This window comes from Piliocolobus tephrosceles, chromosome 13, assembly GCF_002776525.5.
Source record: "Piliocolobus tephrosceles isolate RC106 chromosome 13, ASM277652v3, whole genome shotgun sequence".
Lineage (NCBI taxonomy): Eukaryota > Metazoa > Chordata > Mammalia > Primates > Cercopithecidae > Piliocolobus > Piliocolobus tephrosceles.
Window position 1 is genome coordinate 101,552,429 of NC_045446.1, and position 18,259 is coordinate 101,570,687.

Below are 18,259 nucleotides of genomic sequence, written 5' to 3' on the forward strand. Positions count from 1 at the left end.
CACAGAACTGAAAATGATCCTTTTAAAAGTTATATCAAGTCTCTGCTCAAAACCCTACAGTGGCTCCCCATTTAATTGAGAGTATAGGCCTTTCAACAGCCTACAAAGCTCTTTATGACCTGCACTCTCACTCCTACTGCACTCTGACCACACCACCTGCTATTCTTCACTCTTGCTCAGCTCCAGCCTCACTGGCCTCCTGTTTCTTCCTCATGCCACAGCGTTTCACTAGCTGTTCCCTCAGATGTCCACGTGGCTAATGCCCTTACATCTTTCAAGTCTTTGTTTGAATATCATCTTTTCATTGAGGGCGACTCTGACCACCCTAGCTCAAAGTGTAACCCCCAGCTCTCATGGAACTCTCAATGCTGCTCTTAACCCAATACACTTTTTCCTTGCATTTATCATCCTCTAATATACTATATAACTTATTTTCTTATACATTATATGTCTTCCCTACCCAACTCCAAACAAGCTTCATTAGAAGAAAGATCTTTGTTTTATTCACTATATGTCCAAATCACCCAGAACACTGCAGGCTCCCAAAAAATATGTGCTAAGGGCCAGGCATGGTGGCTCACATCTACAATCCTAGCACTTTGGGGCTGAGGTTGCGCCACTGTGTTCCAGACTGGGAGACAGAGCAAGACTCCATGTCAAAAAAAAAAAAAAAGACTGAGACTGAGGTGGGCGGATAGCTTGAGCTTACAAGTTTAAAACCAGCTTGGGCAATATGGCAAAACCTCATCGCTACAAAAAATACAAAAATTAGCTGGGCATGGTGGTAGGTGCCTTGGGAAGCTGAGGTGGGAGGATTGCTTGAGCCCAGGAGGTAGAGGTTACAGTGAGCTGAGATTGTGCCACTGCACTCCAGCGTGGTGACAGAGTGAGACTGTCTCAAAAAAAATGTTTGTTGTTGTTGTTGTTAAGAAGAAGCACTATTTCCCATTATGTAGAAATGGCACTCCTAGAAATTATGTATCGGATACTTGAGGGAATGACTTCAGGCTACAAAAAGACTTACAGGATGAGAGTGTGGCTCAAGAGCCTATATTCAAGAATCACTCAGGAACTCAGGTGCCTCTTGACTGCCCTCCTCTCCCCAACCATCCCATCCTTGCCAGTTGTAATTATCTATAAAGTCACTGAAGAGATTCAGTCTAAAAGCCCAATGACCTGCCTGGGCTACCGCAGCTCACCAAACTCAGTTTTGGCCTCACTTCTATGACCAAGCTAGTGACCTGGTATCCAGGTCAGCATCTCGGCCTTCCTGCTAGTCCAGCTTTAATTGAACTCACTCAGAACTGGATTCTTGCTTACTCGTGAAGAACCAGCCTTATACCTCCATGTCAGTAATTAGGGACCCTTGCCTTTCTCTCCATATTTCATTTCCTGTCTTGGTATCCTGATCAATATTCTGGTTCCTCAGACTTACACCTAGTACTTGTGCTTACTTCACCTTTCTGGAGTCCTGTCCTGGGCCCAGTCCCAGTTTCTGAGCCCCAGACCTGACTCTCAGGACCAGGGCCTCTGTCTTTTTCTTCCTTCCAGACCTCCTGGCTCCTGGGCTCTGCTCACCAGGCCTCCCTGGATCTCCCTAACTCCAACTGTCTATTTACCTGGACCTCTGCCCTCAGATACCTTGACCTCTCCAACTCCCCTTCCCCATTACTCCCTTACCTGAATGCTTGATCCCCTCTTATCATTAATTCTGAGACCTTTCTGAAGAGCGAGCCAAGCCCTGGTCCATTTGGTCTCTCTATTTAAGACTGAATAAGGTGTATCTCAGCCCTGGCTGAGCCTTGAGCCTGAAAATAATGAACATGAACTTCTAGTTCCTCAAAGGGCATAGTCCATCTTCCTAACAGTGTCAAAATGCTCTCAGCTGAAGCTGGTTGCCAAAAATAATCAGTGTCAAACACTTGTGCTTTCTTCAGCAGACCTATCTGCTTTACTTGGATCCTTTCACTTGGGTGAAACCAGAATATACTTTGCATTCTGCTGCCTCAAAAAAGAAATCCTTTAGATTTCTCAGGAAACTGGACCCAGATAAAAAGAAAACGACATGCCGGGCGCGGTGGCTCACGCCTGTAATCCCAGCACTTTGGGAGACCAAGGCGGGTGGATCACCTGAGGTCAGGAGTTGGAGAAGAGCCTGGCCAATATAGCAAAACCCTGTCTCTACCAAAAATACAAAAATTAGCCAGGCGTGGTAGTGTGCACCTGTAATCCCAGCTACTTGGGAGGCTGAGGCAGGAGAATCACTTGAATCCGGGAGGCAGAGGTTGTAGGGAACTGAGATCACACCAGCCTGGGCAACAGAGTGAGACTCCATCTCACACACACACACATACACACACACACACAAACACACACACGATGGCCACCAGAGTCAGCCCAGGACTGGAAATTATAAAATCCTAGAATCCAATTTTTACCCTTACTAGTCCTGGAATATCCCATAGGATTAAAGCCACATACCTAGAAGCATCAAGGAATGGCCTATAGGCCAAGCTGATCCATTCTTCTTTATTGGATGAATATTTTGGCTCCCGAGGTGTTTCTCTCATGGTGTCCAAATCCACTAAATAATGGCATTTACTGATATCGATCTGAAATGGAGAAAGGCCAACTCTTCATTAGTAATTTCGAAGGTTCCTTCTGGGTAGAGAACAGCAATTGCAATCCTAAAACTTCACAGAGCTTTGGAAGAACAAACATCCAAGTCTTCAGACAATGTTGCCTGTGCTCTCTCCACTCAGATAAGAGTATTCAGGCTCTTGTGGGGGATAGGCACACTCATTCAGACATATGTAGGCTTTGGCTGGTCTGATTCCAGGTTGAGTTCTTAAGTCTTTCTAGTCCCATAGACACTTCCAAAGCCACCATTAGCCCACAGTCTACCTCTGGAAAACCTATCATCTTCTGCTCACTAATGCTCCCTTCCAGTCCATCACCTCTTATTCCACAGACTCAAAGGGCATGACTAAACACAGATGCTAATGTGTGAGAAGGCCTGCCTCTCCTGACAGCCATAGGAGGTTACACTACACCTCACAGGAGTACAGAAATATCATGCATATCATCTCCTTCAAATATTCAACAGAATTGACAGAGACATGGGAACAGCCCCTGCAGCAAAAGTTTAGTAAAAGTGAGGTATCAGAACTCTGCTTCTGTTAATACTATGTATTATATTAATATTGTGTATTAACAAAAGCAGAGTCAGCCAGTTGCTGATAACATGGATCTATCAGAATATTGTAAATGCTTAAAGGAGAATATTGAAATATTTCATTTAAAACAATGCTGAGCCAGGTGCGGTGACTCTCGCCTGTAGTCCCAGCACCTTGGGAGGCCGAGGTGTGCAGATCACTTGAACCCAGGAGTTCAAGACCAGCCTGGGCAACATGGTGAAACCCCAACTCTATAAAAAAAAAATATAAAAATCAGCTAGGTGTGGTGGCACACACCTTTAGTTCCAGCTACTCAGGACGCTGAGGTGGGAGGATCACTTGAGCCTCAGAGATCAAGGCTGAAGTTAGCCAAGATCATGCCACTGCATTCCAGCCTGGGCAAAAGAGAGACCTGCTTCAAAAAAACATTTTTAAAACAATTAAAACCAAAAAAGAGTCCTCTTAGGTAGTTAGACGTCAGCTAAGATAAAGACTATTTGAAACATGTACAGATATGCAGCAAATATCACACTTGACGTTGAAGGACTAAAAGCTTTTCCTTTGGGATCCAGAATAAGTCAAGGCTGCTTGCTATCACTACTCTGTTCAACGCTGTACTAGAGAATCTAGTCAGTAGGGTAAGACTAGAAAAAGAAACACAGGGCAGAACAAGTAGAAAGGAAGAAACAAAACTCATTCATCACAATGATACAACTGGTCCAGAAGACTCTACAAATAAATTTTGGAATTATTAAGAGAGTTTAGCAAAAATTCAGACTTACAGGATGTCAATCAATGTCATATACTCCATAGCAATAAACAAAATGAAATTTTATAAAAATACAATTTACAAGCATTTGAAAATGTTTACCTTAGAATAAATCTAATAAAAGATGAGAGTGCTCTATAAAAAAGTACAGAATCTTATTAGCCAGGCACGGTGGCTCACGCCTGTAATCCAAGCACTTTGGGAGGCCAAGGTGGAGAGATCACCTAAGGTCAGGGGTTCGAGATCCACCTGGCCAACATGGGGAAACCCCATCTCTACCAAAAATACAGAAATTAGCTGGGTTTGGTGGCATATGCCTGTAATCCCAGCTACTTGGGAGGCTGAGGCAGGAGAATTGTTTGAACCTGGGAGGCGGAGGTTGCAGTGAGCCGAGATTGTGCCACTGCACTCCAGCCTGCAACAGAGTGAGACTGTCAAAAAAAAAAAAAAAAAAAAGAAAGGATAGAATTTTATCAACAAACACCCATCAACAGATAGATTCATGTGGTATATCCACATCATTAAAATGTGGTATATCCATACAATAGAATAGTCATCAGCCATAACAAGGAATGAAGTTCTGATACATGCTACGTCACAGATAAACCTTAAAAATATTGCTGTGACTGAAAGAGGCCAGGCACCAAAGTCCACATATATATGATTCCATTTATATGAAATGTTCATAATAGGCAAATCCTCCAAGAAAGAAAGCAGAGGTTACTATGAACTGGGGAGTGGCTGCTTAATGGATATTTAATGGGTATTGGTTTTTTTGGGGGGGTATGATAAAAATCTTCTAAACTTGGATACTGGTGAGAGTTGCACATTATAAATGTACTAAAAGCCATTGACTTGTATACTTTAAAATGATTAAAATTGTAAATTTTATGTTGTGCACATTTTACAATTAAAAAATCATTAAAATTGTAAATTTTATTTCAAATAATTTTTTGTTACACAATAAAGTAGACCTTATTAATGAAGTGTTATATATTTTATTCCTAGACAAAAACCTTACTATTATAAAGATGTCAATTCTAAACAAGTTGATTGATAAATTAAATATAACCTCAATCAAAATCCCAACAGACTTTTTTGAAACTCAACAAGCGGATTCTAAAATGTGTATGGAAAGGCAGAAGGACAAGAATAGCCAAGGTACTCTTAAAAAAGAAGAACAGGCGGGGCATGGTGGCTCACACCTGTAATCCCAGTACCTTGGGAGGCCAAAGTGGGAAGATAGCTTGAGGCCAAGAAATCGAGATCAGCCTAGGCAAGACAGTGAGACTCTGTTTCTACAAAAATTTAAAACTTAGCCAGGCATGGTGGTGTGCACCCATAGTCCTAGCTACTCAGGAGATTGAGGCAGGAAAATTGCTTGAGCCCAGGAGGTCAAGACAGCAGTAAACTATGATCATGCCACTACATTCCAGCCTGGGTGATAGAGCAAGATTTCATCTCTAAAAAGAAAAACAACAAGGTGGGGGTTTAGTCACTATAAAGCTATAGAAATTAATACAGTAGGCTGTGTGCAGTGGCTCATGCCTGTAATCCCAGCACTTTGGGAGGCCAAGGCAGGTGGATCACCTGAGGTCAGGAGTTTGAGACCAGCCTAGCCAACACGGTGAAACCCCATCTCTACTAAAAATACAAAAATTAGACAGGCATGGTGGTGGGCATCTGTAATCCCAGCTACTCAGGAGGCTGAGGCAGGAGAATTCCTTGAACCCTGGAGGCGGTGGCTGAAGTGAGCCAAGATTGTGCCACTGCACTCCGGCCTGGTGACAGAGCAAGACTCTGTCTCAAAAAAAAAAAAAAAGAAAGAAAAAGAAAAAGAAAAAAAATTAATACAGTGAGGTATCAGTGCAGGAATAGATCAACAGACCAATGAAATAGAACAAAGAGCCTAGATCAGAGGCAGGTGCACGCAGACCCTTATTTATGACAGAAGTGACACCACAAAGAAGTGGATGGTCTTTTCACCAACTGGTGCTGGGACAACTGGATATCCCTTACGGGAAAAATGAAATTGACCCTCAACCTCACTCCACATGCAAAAATCAACTTTAGATGGATTACAGGCCTAAAAATGAAAAGATAAAGCTCTTAGAAGATAATATAAAAGGCCGGGCGTGGTGGCTCAAGCCTGTAATCCCAGCACTTTGGGAGGCCAAGACGGGCGGATCACGAGGTCAGGAGATCAAGACCATTCTGGCTAACACAGTGAAACCCCACCTCTACTAAAAAATACAAAAAACTAGCCGGGTGAAGTGGCGGGTGCCTGTAGTCCCAGCTACTTGGGAGGCTGAGGCAGGAGAATGGCGTAAACCCGCGAGGCGGAGCTTGCAGTGAGCTGAGATCCGGCCACTGCACTCCAGCCTGGGCGACAGAGCGAGACTCCGTCTCAAAAAAAAAAAAAAAAAAGAAGATAATATAAAAGAATATCTTCAAGATCTTGAGTAAAAGAGTTTGTAAATAAAGCATTAATTATAAAAAAGAATGACAGATACATTTGACTATATTAAAGTTGAGAATATCTTTTCATCAAAAGACACATTAAGGCCAGGCGCAGTGGCTCACGCCTGTAATTCCAGCACTTTTGGAGGTTGAGGTGGAAGGATCATTTGAGGCCAGGAGTTCAAGACCAGCCTGAGCAAAATAGTGAGACCCCCATCTCTACAAAAAATAAAAAAATTAGCTGGGCGTGGTGGTGCACACCTGTGGTCCTATTTGGGCGGCTGGGGCAGGAAGACTGCTTGAGTCCAGAAGGTAGAGGTTGCAGTGAGTCAAAAAACATTAAGAATTGGCCGGGCGCGGTGGCTCAAGCCTGTAATCCCAGCACTTTGGGAGGCCGAGACGGGCGGATCACGAGGTCAGGAGATCGAGACCATCCTGGCTAACACGGTGAAACCCCATCTCTAATAGAAAATACAAAAAACTAGCCGGGCGACGAGGCGGGCGCCTGTAGTCCCAGCTACTCGGGAGGCTGAGACAGGAGAGTGGCGTGAACCCGAGAGGTGGAGCTTGCAGTGAGCTGAGATCCGGCCACTGCACTCCAGCCTGGGCGGCAGAGCAAGACTCCGTCTCAAAAAAAAAAAAAAAAACATTAAGAATTAAAAAAACACAGAATGAGAAAAGATATATGTAATACATTTAACCATCAAGGATTCATATCTAGAATATATAGAACTCCCACTAATCAACAAGACAAAGACAAACCACCGAAAAGAAAAACGGGGAAGTGACTTAGGTACTTCATAAGAAGAAACTGAAATGGCCAAAACAAGTGAAAATGTGTTCAACCTCATTAGTAACCAGCAAATGCAAATGAAAACCACAATAAAAAATCACAGTATCGAGTGCTGGCCAGAATGTGACGCAACAATTATAAATTGCTGGCAGGAAATAAAGTTGGTAAGAGATCTTTAAAAAACTATTTGGCAAAATCTACTAAAATTGAACATATGTATTTTCTATGATCTAACAATTCTACCCCTAGTTATTAGATTGAACCACATGAAATTATTATTTGATGTTCGAGCCATAAAAATGGTAATTTCATACGGTTCAACCTAATGTGTATCCAACAGAAATGCCTGCACCGAAAGAAAAGTTCAAGAATGTTCAAAGTGGTGTTATTTGTAGTAACCCAGATTGGAAACAAAAATACCCGTCAACAATAAAATAATAAATAAATTGTGGTAAAGTCATACAATGAAATATTAGTGAGAGAGAACAAATTATAGCTATAGGCAATAACGTGCGATTATTATAAACAAAATGTTGAGTGAAAGGATCAAGACACAAAAGGATAAATGCAGTGTGATTCAGGCAAAATGAACCTAAATCATTTAGGGACACATGCAAAAGTCATAAATCTAAAGAGAAAAGCAAGAAAATCATTACTATAGGATTCAGGAGACTCCCTCAGAACAGGGGTGTGGGTAGGTGATCAAAAAGAATTCTGGGGGAGCTCCTGGGTGCTGGCAATGTTCTATTATTTGACCTGGGTTACACAGACACTTGCTCTATTATTATTACTACTAATTTACTGTACAAGTACTGTATACATATTTAGGCTTATAGATTATACATAACTAGAAGGTTTTTTAAAAGTGCATACAAGAACAAGTTGGTCATCTCTGGCTTACAGTAAACTCTGTTCTTCCCCAACCTCCACCTTACAGGAATGTTCTCACTCTCTCCCAGCATTATTTATATGTAAAAAAGACTTCAGTCTCACATCTGTCTCTACATATGGCCTATTCCTCCAGGGGAGAGAAAGCACACTGAGAATTGACGTCAGACCCAATTCCATTCCACATAACTCTCTAAAAATGATCCTTTGCATAAACACTTCAGGAAGTAGCCTTTTTGGTCTGAACACCCACTCTGTATCTCCCAAGGATTATAAGAACATGAAACAAGTTTTTAAAAGCTTTACAAGTGCCATGCCTCTGTAAGCAAACAGACACAGCAACAGACAGAGACAGTGAGGGTCTTATGCTTAGACTTCTTTTGGTTAGGGAGCCCTCAGTATGACATTTTTTTTTTTTTTTTTTGTTGGGACGGAGTCTTGCTCTGTCACCCAGGCTGGAGTGCAGTGGCCGGATCTCAGCTCACTGCAAGCTCCGCCTCCCGGGTTCATGCCATTCTCCTGCCTCAGCCTCCCAAGTAGCTGGGACCACAGGCGCCGGCCACCTCGCCCGGCTAATTTTTTGTATTTTTAGTAGAGACGGGGTTTCACCATGTTAGCCAGGATGGTCTCGATCTCCTGACCTCGTGATCCGCCCGTCTCGGCCTCCCAAAGTGCTGGGATTACAGGCTTGAGCCACCACGCCCGGCCAAGTATGACATTTTAATACTTGACCTCAACGTGGTTTTTTCTGGCCAGGCACACTACAGGTCTGGTTATCTAGATTGGGTGTCGGGTACAAGGCCTACCAGGGATGCGGGTGGTAACTAATTAATATGCAACTATATCAATCAGATTAGGCTTCACTTACCATATCATCCCTAAGCAAATTCCATTTAAAGTAAAGGTCTTAGAAAGATATCAAGGCCCAATCTGAGCAACACAGTGACAGCCCATCTCTACAAAAAAAATTTTTTTTTTTAATTTGGCTCAGCGTGGTGGCTCACACTTGTAGTCCTAGTCACTTGGGAGACTGAGGCGGGAGGACCGCTTGAACCCAAGAGTTCGAGGCTACAGTCAGCTATGACTGTGCCACTGCACTCCAGCCCAGGAAACAGAGCAAGACCCTGTCTCTAAAACTAAAAAAAAAGAAAGACACTGAAGCAAAATCATATTAATCAAGAGGCTAATCCATTAGAAAAACTTTTAACCTCTTTTTCACCATCTCTGGGAAGCAGCTGATGAACAACTCAAACACATAAGGACAAAGGCCTCCAGCAGAAAATGATTAGGTATAAGCAAGGGTAAGTTCTTCATTCAAGAACAACTAAGGTTATTAGAAAAGGAGCTCAAAGTCAGCCAGCCCAGATTCAGGCCTGGGTTCTACCACAAACTGGCTGAGTGACTCACAATCTTTTGAGTTCTTATACCTCATTTTCTTCTTCTGATAATAAAGATAATACCACTTACCTCAAAGAGTTATAATGAGGATTAAATAAGATGATTCATTTAAATAAAACTGGTAAACTGTAAAGGACTACAAAAATAGCTGGAATATCGGAAGGAACCCTTGACCAGCTCTATGAAATGTGAGTATTCAGCTAGTAGAAACAATCCCTGGAACAGTAGAGCCCATTAAAATAAATGATCCTTGTTTCAACCTAAGTTAGTGTCTATTATCAATTCAAGTTAAACCCAACATACAAGACAGAAGGATTACAATGTTAACCACTCACAGTCCCCAATTAGCAATGAACTAGCAGTATCCACCAAATGATATCAAAATAAATCTTCTTGGTTTTAGGTTACATTTTCTTGCCTCTTCACAATTCAGTAGTTTTGATTCGTTGTTGGCCACTATGATTTTACACTTTTGAGTATTGAATTTGTTGAATTTATTTGAAGGGTGATACAATTTGCCCTGACAGGCAATAAAACTGTTTGCAGATCAAAAAGCAAAAAAAAAAAAAAAGAATCTTCTAGGCATCCTCAAAGCATTTATTAAGTATCTATTTGGTGAATCCTAAACTAGAGTATATAAAATTGCATATAAGTCATAACATGTCCTTGTTCTTTTCTTCTGCTCGCTGCAGCCTCAACTTCCTGGGTTCAAGTGATCCTCCCAAGTAGCTGGCACTACAGGCATATGCCACCATGCCTAGTTAATTTTTTTATTTTTATTTTTTGTAGAGACGGGGTCTGCTATGCTGCCTAGGCTGGTCTTGAACTTCTGGCCTCAAGCAGTCTTCCTACTTTAGCTTCCCAAAGTGCTAGGATAAGAGGTATGAGCCACCATGCCCAGCTGACCAATCTTTCTTTCTTTCTTTTGGAGACAGAGTCTCACTCTGTCACCCAAGCTAGAGTGCAATGATGTGATCACAAATCACTGCAGCCTCAACCTCTTGAGCTCAAGTGATCTTCCTAGCTCAGCCTCCCAAGTGGTTGGGACCACAGGCATGTGCCACCATGCCTGGCTAATTTTTACATTTTTTTAAAAATAGAGACAAGGTCTCACTAACTTTCCCAGGCTGGTCTTGAATTCCTGGGCTCCAGCGATTCCTCCCGCCTTGGCCTCCAAAAGTTCTGGGTTATAGGCATGAGCCACCACACCCAGCCCCAGCCATTCTTAAATTTATAATTTAGGTAAGGAAATGACATTAGCATATATGAAATACAGAAAGTGTTATTAAAAATTCAGAGTTCAGAGAGGATGAGATCACTGGAGGCTACAGTAGTTGAAAAGACTTCCTAGAGCTGGTAATAAAAGTTAAAGAGAAAACAGAGGGAAAGAGGCAGAAAGGAGCATGGTTGACAGGGGGAAGAAGAAGAATATCTACCTGTCCCAAAAGGTGTCTGTTGAGAAACAAAATGAGAGCAAGACAGTCTAAGGACTGATAATGGAAGATCCAAAGGAAGAGAATCTGGATTTTGTGCATCAGGAATCTATTCTCGGTTTTTCAGCCAAGAAGTAAGATTACAAAAACAGGGTCTTAGAAAGAGAGGTCTATACTGGTTATGCTGCAGAAGATGAGGCAAGAAAGTGTTGGAGGAAAAAGCTGAAGTAAGTGCTCTAGTTACTACTGTAATATCCAGTTGTGAAGTGATATTGCCTTCTGATATTTCTTTCTTTCTAGACAGGGACTCAGTCACCCAGGTTGCAGTGTAGTAGTGCAAACCACAACTCACTGCAGTCTCGACCTCCCCAGGCTCAAGTGATCCTACTACCTCAGCCTCCTAAGTAGCTGGGACAACAGGTGCACAACATCACACCTGGCTAATTATTTTTGTATTTTGTAGAGTCAGGGTTTCACCATGTTGCCCACGCTGGTCTCGAACTCCTGGGCTTAAGTGATCTACCTGCTTCTACATCACCTTCTGATATTTCTATGGCAGTGGGAATGAAGAAGAAAGGACAAATCTCACTTCTATTTCTCTCTCTTTTTTTTTTTTTTTTTGGGGGGGGGGGCAGATTTTGCTCTGTTGCCCAGGCTGAAGTGCAGTGGCACGGTCTCGGCTCACTGCAACCTCCACCTCGCAGGTTCAAGTGATTCTCCCCTACCCCAGCCTCCTGAGTAGCTGGGATTACAGGCGCCCACCACCACGGCTGGCTAATTTTTATATTTTTAGTAGAGATGGAATTTCACCATGTTGGCCAGGCTGGTCTCAAACTCCTGACCTCAAGTGATCTGCCCACTTGGCCTCCCACAGTGCTGGGATTTCACACGTCAGCCACCACACCTGGCCCTCACTTCTATTTCAAATGAAATCAGTGACAAGTGAACTAAGGCTGCAGTGAAGAATAGGTCTGGGTGACACTGAGGAAAGATGATAACTTGTATCTTACACCTAATGAGGTGGAAAGAAGCATGGTGTATTCAAGTACAGTCATGCGTCACTTAACGAGGGAGACAGGTTTTGAGAAATGTGTCTTAGATGATTTCATCATTATGTGGACATCATAGAGTGTATTTACACAGACCTAGACAGTATAGCCTATGACACACCCAGGCTGTATGGTATAGCCATAATAATCTTGTGGGACCACCATCAAATACGCAGTCTGCCCTAGATCAAAGTGTCACTGAGCAGCACACAACTGTAATTGAAAGAAGACCAATATGACTAAAATACTGAGTTAGAGAACTGTTTTCTGTTCCTACTCCTGGAACACTCCCTGTTGTCCCCTCATAAATTCCTACTCATCCTTCAGATTCCAGCTAAAAATGATTTCCTTAAGAAAGACTTCACTGACCTCTTAAACTAGGGCAGGTCCTAAATTACATGCTCTCATGGCAACCAATACTTCTCAAAGCATTTTACAATTATATTCTATTAATTAATTGGGAAATTCATTGTAAGCTCCATAAAATCTGGGGTTGTGTCTATCTCATTCATTCTTCTATGCCAAAAACCTAACACAGTACAAAACATACAGTAGGTCCTAAGGAAATGTCTATTTAACAAATATGTGCAAGAATGCATGAAAAAAAGGGAGAGGAAGTGAAGGAGGGAAGAAAAGGTGAAAGAGTAGAAGAGAGACAAGAAACAAACAGATAGGGCCAAAGACCCCAGATAAAGCTGAGAAGACACATGTAGTACTGGGCAGAAGGAAGAAGTGGAAGAAGCCAAGGATGAAGGGAATCAGAAGACAGGACATAGAAGAATCAAAGAAGTACACAGTTTTGAAAATCTGGTGGAGAGTAGATTTCAAATGCTACAGAAAGGCTATGAGGAGCTGAAGACTGAGAAAAGGCAACAGTAGGAATGGATTCAATGGTTGTATCAAATAATTTTATCGCAGTTTAGAATGCCATGTGGGGACAAGGAAAGAACTAATAGTCCAACCTCCTATTCTCAGTGACCTTCTCTGCTGTCTATCCAGCTGCCTGAGCCAAAGCCCCACAAGTCCTAAGACAGGAAGGATGTGAAGTTGCATTCAATCATCTATCAGCTGGAAATGACAATGACGCAAGTAGCTGTAAAAATAGAGATCTCTGGCAAGGGCCAACATGAGGTTCAGGGAACATCACAGAGAAACCATCTCCACACAGAAGACAGATCTTATTTCTCAAATGTCACTGAAAATCCTCTGGTAAACAACTGTCATCATGACTCCTCTAAGAGTCCAAGGGGATAATGTGAAAGATCAATCTAAATCAGCTGCCCTGTAAACTCCTGGGCAAGTGGGAGGATTAAAGCTGAGAAAACTGTTTAGACAGTTTGCCCACAGCTAAGTAAAATTTGGTCATAACTGAGGCTATCCAACAGCCATAATGGCTGACATATGTTATTAATTTAATACTTAGCTTTTAAGCAGCATTCAGAATGTCTTCCTTCCAAACACATAATAAATTCTGATTCATCACATCTCCTCAAATCCCTCTGTGAGCAACTGCAGCAAGGCCCAAGCCTTCTTATAGCTGAACCTTATAAGCTCTGTGAAGGCAAGAACTGAATCTGTCTTTATCAGTACAATAAACCTGGTGCCTGGTACAGTACCTGGCATACCTCAGGCAGTCAAAAAGTATTTATGGAAGGAAAGAATGGTGACCAGCTGCACCAGGATGCTGGACAACTTCCAACACCAAGCTGTTCAAAACTATGACCAGCTTATTTGTAAGTGCCAAGAATTTCCTCCCTTCGCTTCTAGCCCCTGGAGGACAATCTATTTCCTCCCTAATACCATACAACAAAGACCACATCATATTATAATAAGGTTTACTAAACAAAATCAAGGTGTTGGCATCTGGTAAGGGCCTTCTTACTGTGCCATCAAAATATATGACTCCATTCAGATCTATGAATGCGTTCCTGCTATTGGGAAAGGGATTAGAGAATCCAAAGGAAATAAACAGAATAATCACACTTAAGAGCAACCGTTTTAGTCCACTCTGTGTTGCTATAACAGAATATCTGAGACAGGATAATTTATAAAGAACAGAAATTTACTTCCCTACAGTTTTGGAGGCTGAGGAGCACAAAATCAAGGTGCTGGCTTCTGGTAAGGGCCTTCTTCTTGTGCCATCTCATGGCAGAAGGCAGCACATAGTAGAAAGGCAAAGACATGGCAAGCGACAGCAAGAGAGGGATGAACTCATCCTTTTATAACGCACTAACTCTCGAGATAAACCACTCCCATGATAATGGCATTAATCTACTCATAAGGGCAGAGCTCCCATGACCCAAACACCTTCCATTAGGTCCCACCTCCTAACACTGACACATTGGGGATCAAGTTCCCAATACATGAACTTTGGGGGACACAAACCATAGCACTGACTCAAAGTCCAAACTGGTATTTCTTGCCTTTCTCATTTCACAGACAAGATGTTAGAGATAATCAAGTCCAGTTCTGCAACCTTCCAAAACTTTCTGCATGTAAAGAAGTTCTAAGATGTCTTTTGACTCCATTTTAGCCGTAACTTTTTTACTACAAAAAATACAGTAGGGCCAGGTATTGTGGCTCACACCTGTAATCCCAGCACTTTGGGAAGCTGAGGTAGGAGGATCACTTAAGGCCAGGGGTTCAAGACCAGCCTGGGAACATAGTGAGACCCCGTCTCCAAACACACACACACACACACACACACACACACACACACAAATTAGCCAGGTATGGTGGTGTGCACCTGTAATCCTCATTATTCGGGAGGCTGAGGTGGTAGGATTGCTTGATATCAGGAATTTGAAAGTGCAGTGAACTATGATTGCACCATTGCACTCCAGCCTGGAAAACAAGAGTGAGACCTTGTCTCTAAAAATAAAATTTTTTAAAAAGTAAAAAGAAATCCTAATGCATATGCTCTACATATTTGAAAATGGATTATCAGTATTTTTTTCCTATAAGGTCCTACTTTCATGCTCTGTATTTGTACAAGTGGGCTTTTCCCCTTCTGCTCCACGGGAGGCTTCTGTCCTCCTTGAGTTCACCTTAACACACCTGCATTACTGTTTGACAGGTGTACTGCCCCAGTCAAACATCCTACTTGGCACTCTCCCCAGAGCAGCACCAAAAGCCAAAGCCCCTTGGAGATCATCCCCAACTCCTGGAACCTCCCGCTTATTCTATATTTCTCATGTCTCTCCACCATGCCAGACTAGAGTCAAACTCAACAGGGTCTTCTTTTCCCAGTGACTCTGCCAAGCCCATTCCGTTGGCCGTGGTTTTGCTTGATCATAGGTAGGAACAGTGGGAATCTGTTCCTACAGAAATGGTCCATTCATGTGTATCACTAACAAGATGACAAGGCATTTGGCTGAGTCACAGTGACTTCCACTGTTTACCCAGGCTTCCTTGAATTTCTTCACTTTGACATTCAGAGCACTGGGCAGAAATCACATTGCATTAATATCCACTTGTGGGACTTCGAGATAGATACAGATTATATCAGCAAGCAACCATAAAACAAACAATGGAAGTGGCTAATGCTCCAAAATGACAGCAACAGAAAAGCAGATTATAGTAATGCTCTGTGCTGGGCCCAGTGGCTCACACCTGTAATCCCAGCCCTTTGGGAGGCCAAGGTGGGCAGATCGCTTGAGCCCAGGAGTTTGAGTCCAGCCTGGGCAGCAGGGTGAAATGCTGTCTCTACAAAAAATACAAAAATTAGCCAGGCAAGGTGGCATGTGCTTGTAGTTCCAGCTACTCAAGAGGCTGAGGCAGGACGATCACTTAAGCCTGGGAGGTCAAGGTTGCAGTGAGCTGTGTTCGCACCACTGCACTCCAGCCTGGGTGACAAAGCACAGCTCAGTCTCAGGAAAAAAAAAAAAAAAAAAAAAAAGGCCAGGTGCTATGGCTCACACATGTAATTATCACACTTTGGGAGGTCAAGGCGGGCAGACTGCTTGAGCCTAGGAGTTCAAGACCAACCTGGGCAAAATAGTGAGACCTCATCTCTACAAAAAATACAAAAATTAGCTGGGTGTGGTGGTGTGCACCTGTAGTCATAGCTACTCAGGAGGGCGAGGTGGGAGAATCACCTGAGCCCAGGAAGTTGAGACTGTAGTGAGCCATGATCATGCCACTGCGCTCCAGCCTGGGTGATAGTGCAAGACCCTGTCTCAAAAAAAAAAAAAAAAAAAAAGGCCAGGCACAGTGGCTCACGCCTGTAATCCCAGCACTCTGGGAGGCAGAGGTGGGAGGATCACCTGAGGTTGGGAGTTCAAGACCAGCCTGACAACATGCAGAAACCCCATCTCTAATAAAAATACAAAAATTTTGCCGGGAATGGTGGCACATTCCTGTAATCCCAGCTACTCGGGAGGCTGAGGCAGGAGAATCGCTTGAACCCGGGAGGCGGAGGTTGTGGTGAGCCGAGATCACACCATTGCCCTCCAGCCTGGGCAACAAAAGTGAAACTCCATCTCAAAAAAAAAAAAGAAGCTCTGTATCTTCTGCCTCCGACTAAGTGCTCTCTTTATTTAAATCTAGCTAACATTTTCATTTGTATCAGGAAATGGGACTGCTGAATACTGTGCCTCTAGCTCTGTGATTTAGGAAAGTAACTTAACCTAGGCTCAGAGATTTTACCACCTTTCCAAAAGGTTTGGAGTGCAAACCACTAAGATCCCTCTCAACTCTAGAGAAAGCAATTTCTCAACTCTAGAGAAAGCAAATGTAGAAAAAGCAATTTCCTCACAATTGCAAATATACTCCCCTTTGCTGATTCTACTCTTCTCTAAACTACTGCTGTTCATCATTACATACATTTCCATATTAAAAGCCCTGTGCTGGAGGTAACAAATATACAGGATTTGGTTTTACACTGCCAAGTCTTGGGCAATTAGAAAGTCTACGTCTTGCTTCCAGTACTGAACACAGTTAAGAAACATGTCACAAATGGCAAAGGCAAAGTAAGATCATTCAGTTCTCTCAATTTGTTGATGTCAAGGAACTATTTAAAGCCAATGTTAAATATGGAAAGGTTTAAGAAATTTTGTGGGCTTACATGCCTGAAAAATTCTAAATTTTTACAGTGCTTCTTCATCTCTAAGTGCTTTACCAATATAAAAAGTCTGATTTGGGAACAAGTCACATGTCTTATCTACAGAGCCTAGATCACCACACAGATCTATCCTGAAGTTAGGTGATGGCAAATACAGAAAGCTCCAGCTGTTGTTTCCTTTCCCACTGTTCATATTCGACATCACCAATTAACTGTGGCACTCTTCCACTGAGCTTGGATTCAATGTCATCATGCTCTTTCATCCCAGGCTCCAGTGAGCCACTACCAACTGATGAGAGGTGTTATGTGAAATGAAACTATTTGTCCCCCTTGTGAAACCAGTACATAAGGGTGAACACCCAGGATGGTGGTGCTGCAACTCAGTAAAGCCCAACTGGGTGATTATCTCTTAGTTCTCAACAACATGTCTCAAAATAAACAAACTACTTTATACAAAAATGCAGATTTAGAGATCTGAGAAATCATAAGAGACTGCTTGCTTTCTTTTGTTTCACAATAACAAATTCTGGGTTTCTTTCATAAATCGGACTTTTAAAATATCAGTGTATATAAAATATTTATTTTAAGAATGCATCTATGATATAGAACGAAATTCATTAGTATTTATGACTAAAGTCACGATCACTGCCATCAAGAAAGTCCTATTAAGTACTAAATTAGGAAACAAAAGAAAAATCACACAAAGTTTAGAGAATTTCTACTTACAGAGTTAAGTCGACATATATACAAATAGTCACCATTTTTGTCAAAGTCTCCATTTTTTCCTTTACGGCTTGTGCATTGTTATTACAGTTTAAAAGGGGACCAGAGGAAGACAAATAAATGGATAGATATTTTCTCTTTAGGAGCTTCCAACTTATGATGGACAATATCAGATGTATAAACTTTAAATGGCATTCACCCAGCCAATAGAACAAAGCCATTATACCAAAGCATAAATAAAAAGTAATGGGAAGTTAATTTTCAATTATCCAGAGTTGGCAAAACATGCTTATAAAATCTTTTCCTATCATAATTTCTGTGCTTAATCAGTTAGTTTGCATTATTATCAGTTCTTGCTATATACTTTACAATCTAACAACAGGGAGTGTCTTTTTAAACGCAAACCTCTTCACAGTTCTTTTCAACACTCATTCAGAAGAATATAAATTCAATAGATAAAGTTCTACCCAGGTTAATATTTGCATCAACGTATGAAATTTTATTAAGT

The 18,259-nt window shown here is 42.0% G+C and overlaps 1 protein-coding gene across 5 annotated transcripts in view; it reads right to left on the reverse strand.

The window, feature by feature from the left end:
* The window catches only part of ALG9 (ALG9 alpha-1,2-mannosyltransferase), a 95,972-nt gene that overhangs the window by 25,782 nt on the left and 51,931 nt on the right, over positions 1-18,259 (reverse strand). For 4 of the 5 annotated variants that reach the window (XM_023208214.2, XM_023208215.2, XM_023208217.2 and 1 more), the window contains one exon: positions 2,482-2,612. In XM_023208214.2, the coding sequence (XP_023063982.2) occupies positions 2,482-2,612 (131 nt within the window). Of the gene's footprint in view, positions 1-2,481; positions 2,613-18,259 lie in introns of those variants that run through there. The other variant, XR_002730896.2, reaches the window with a different exon arrangement.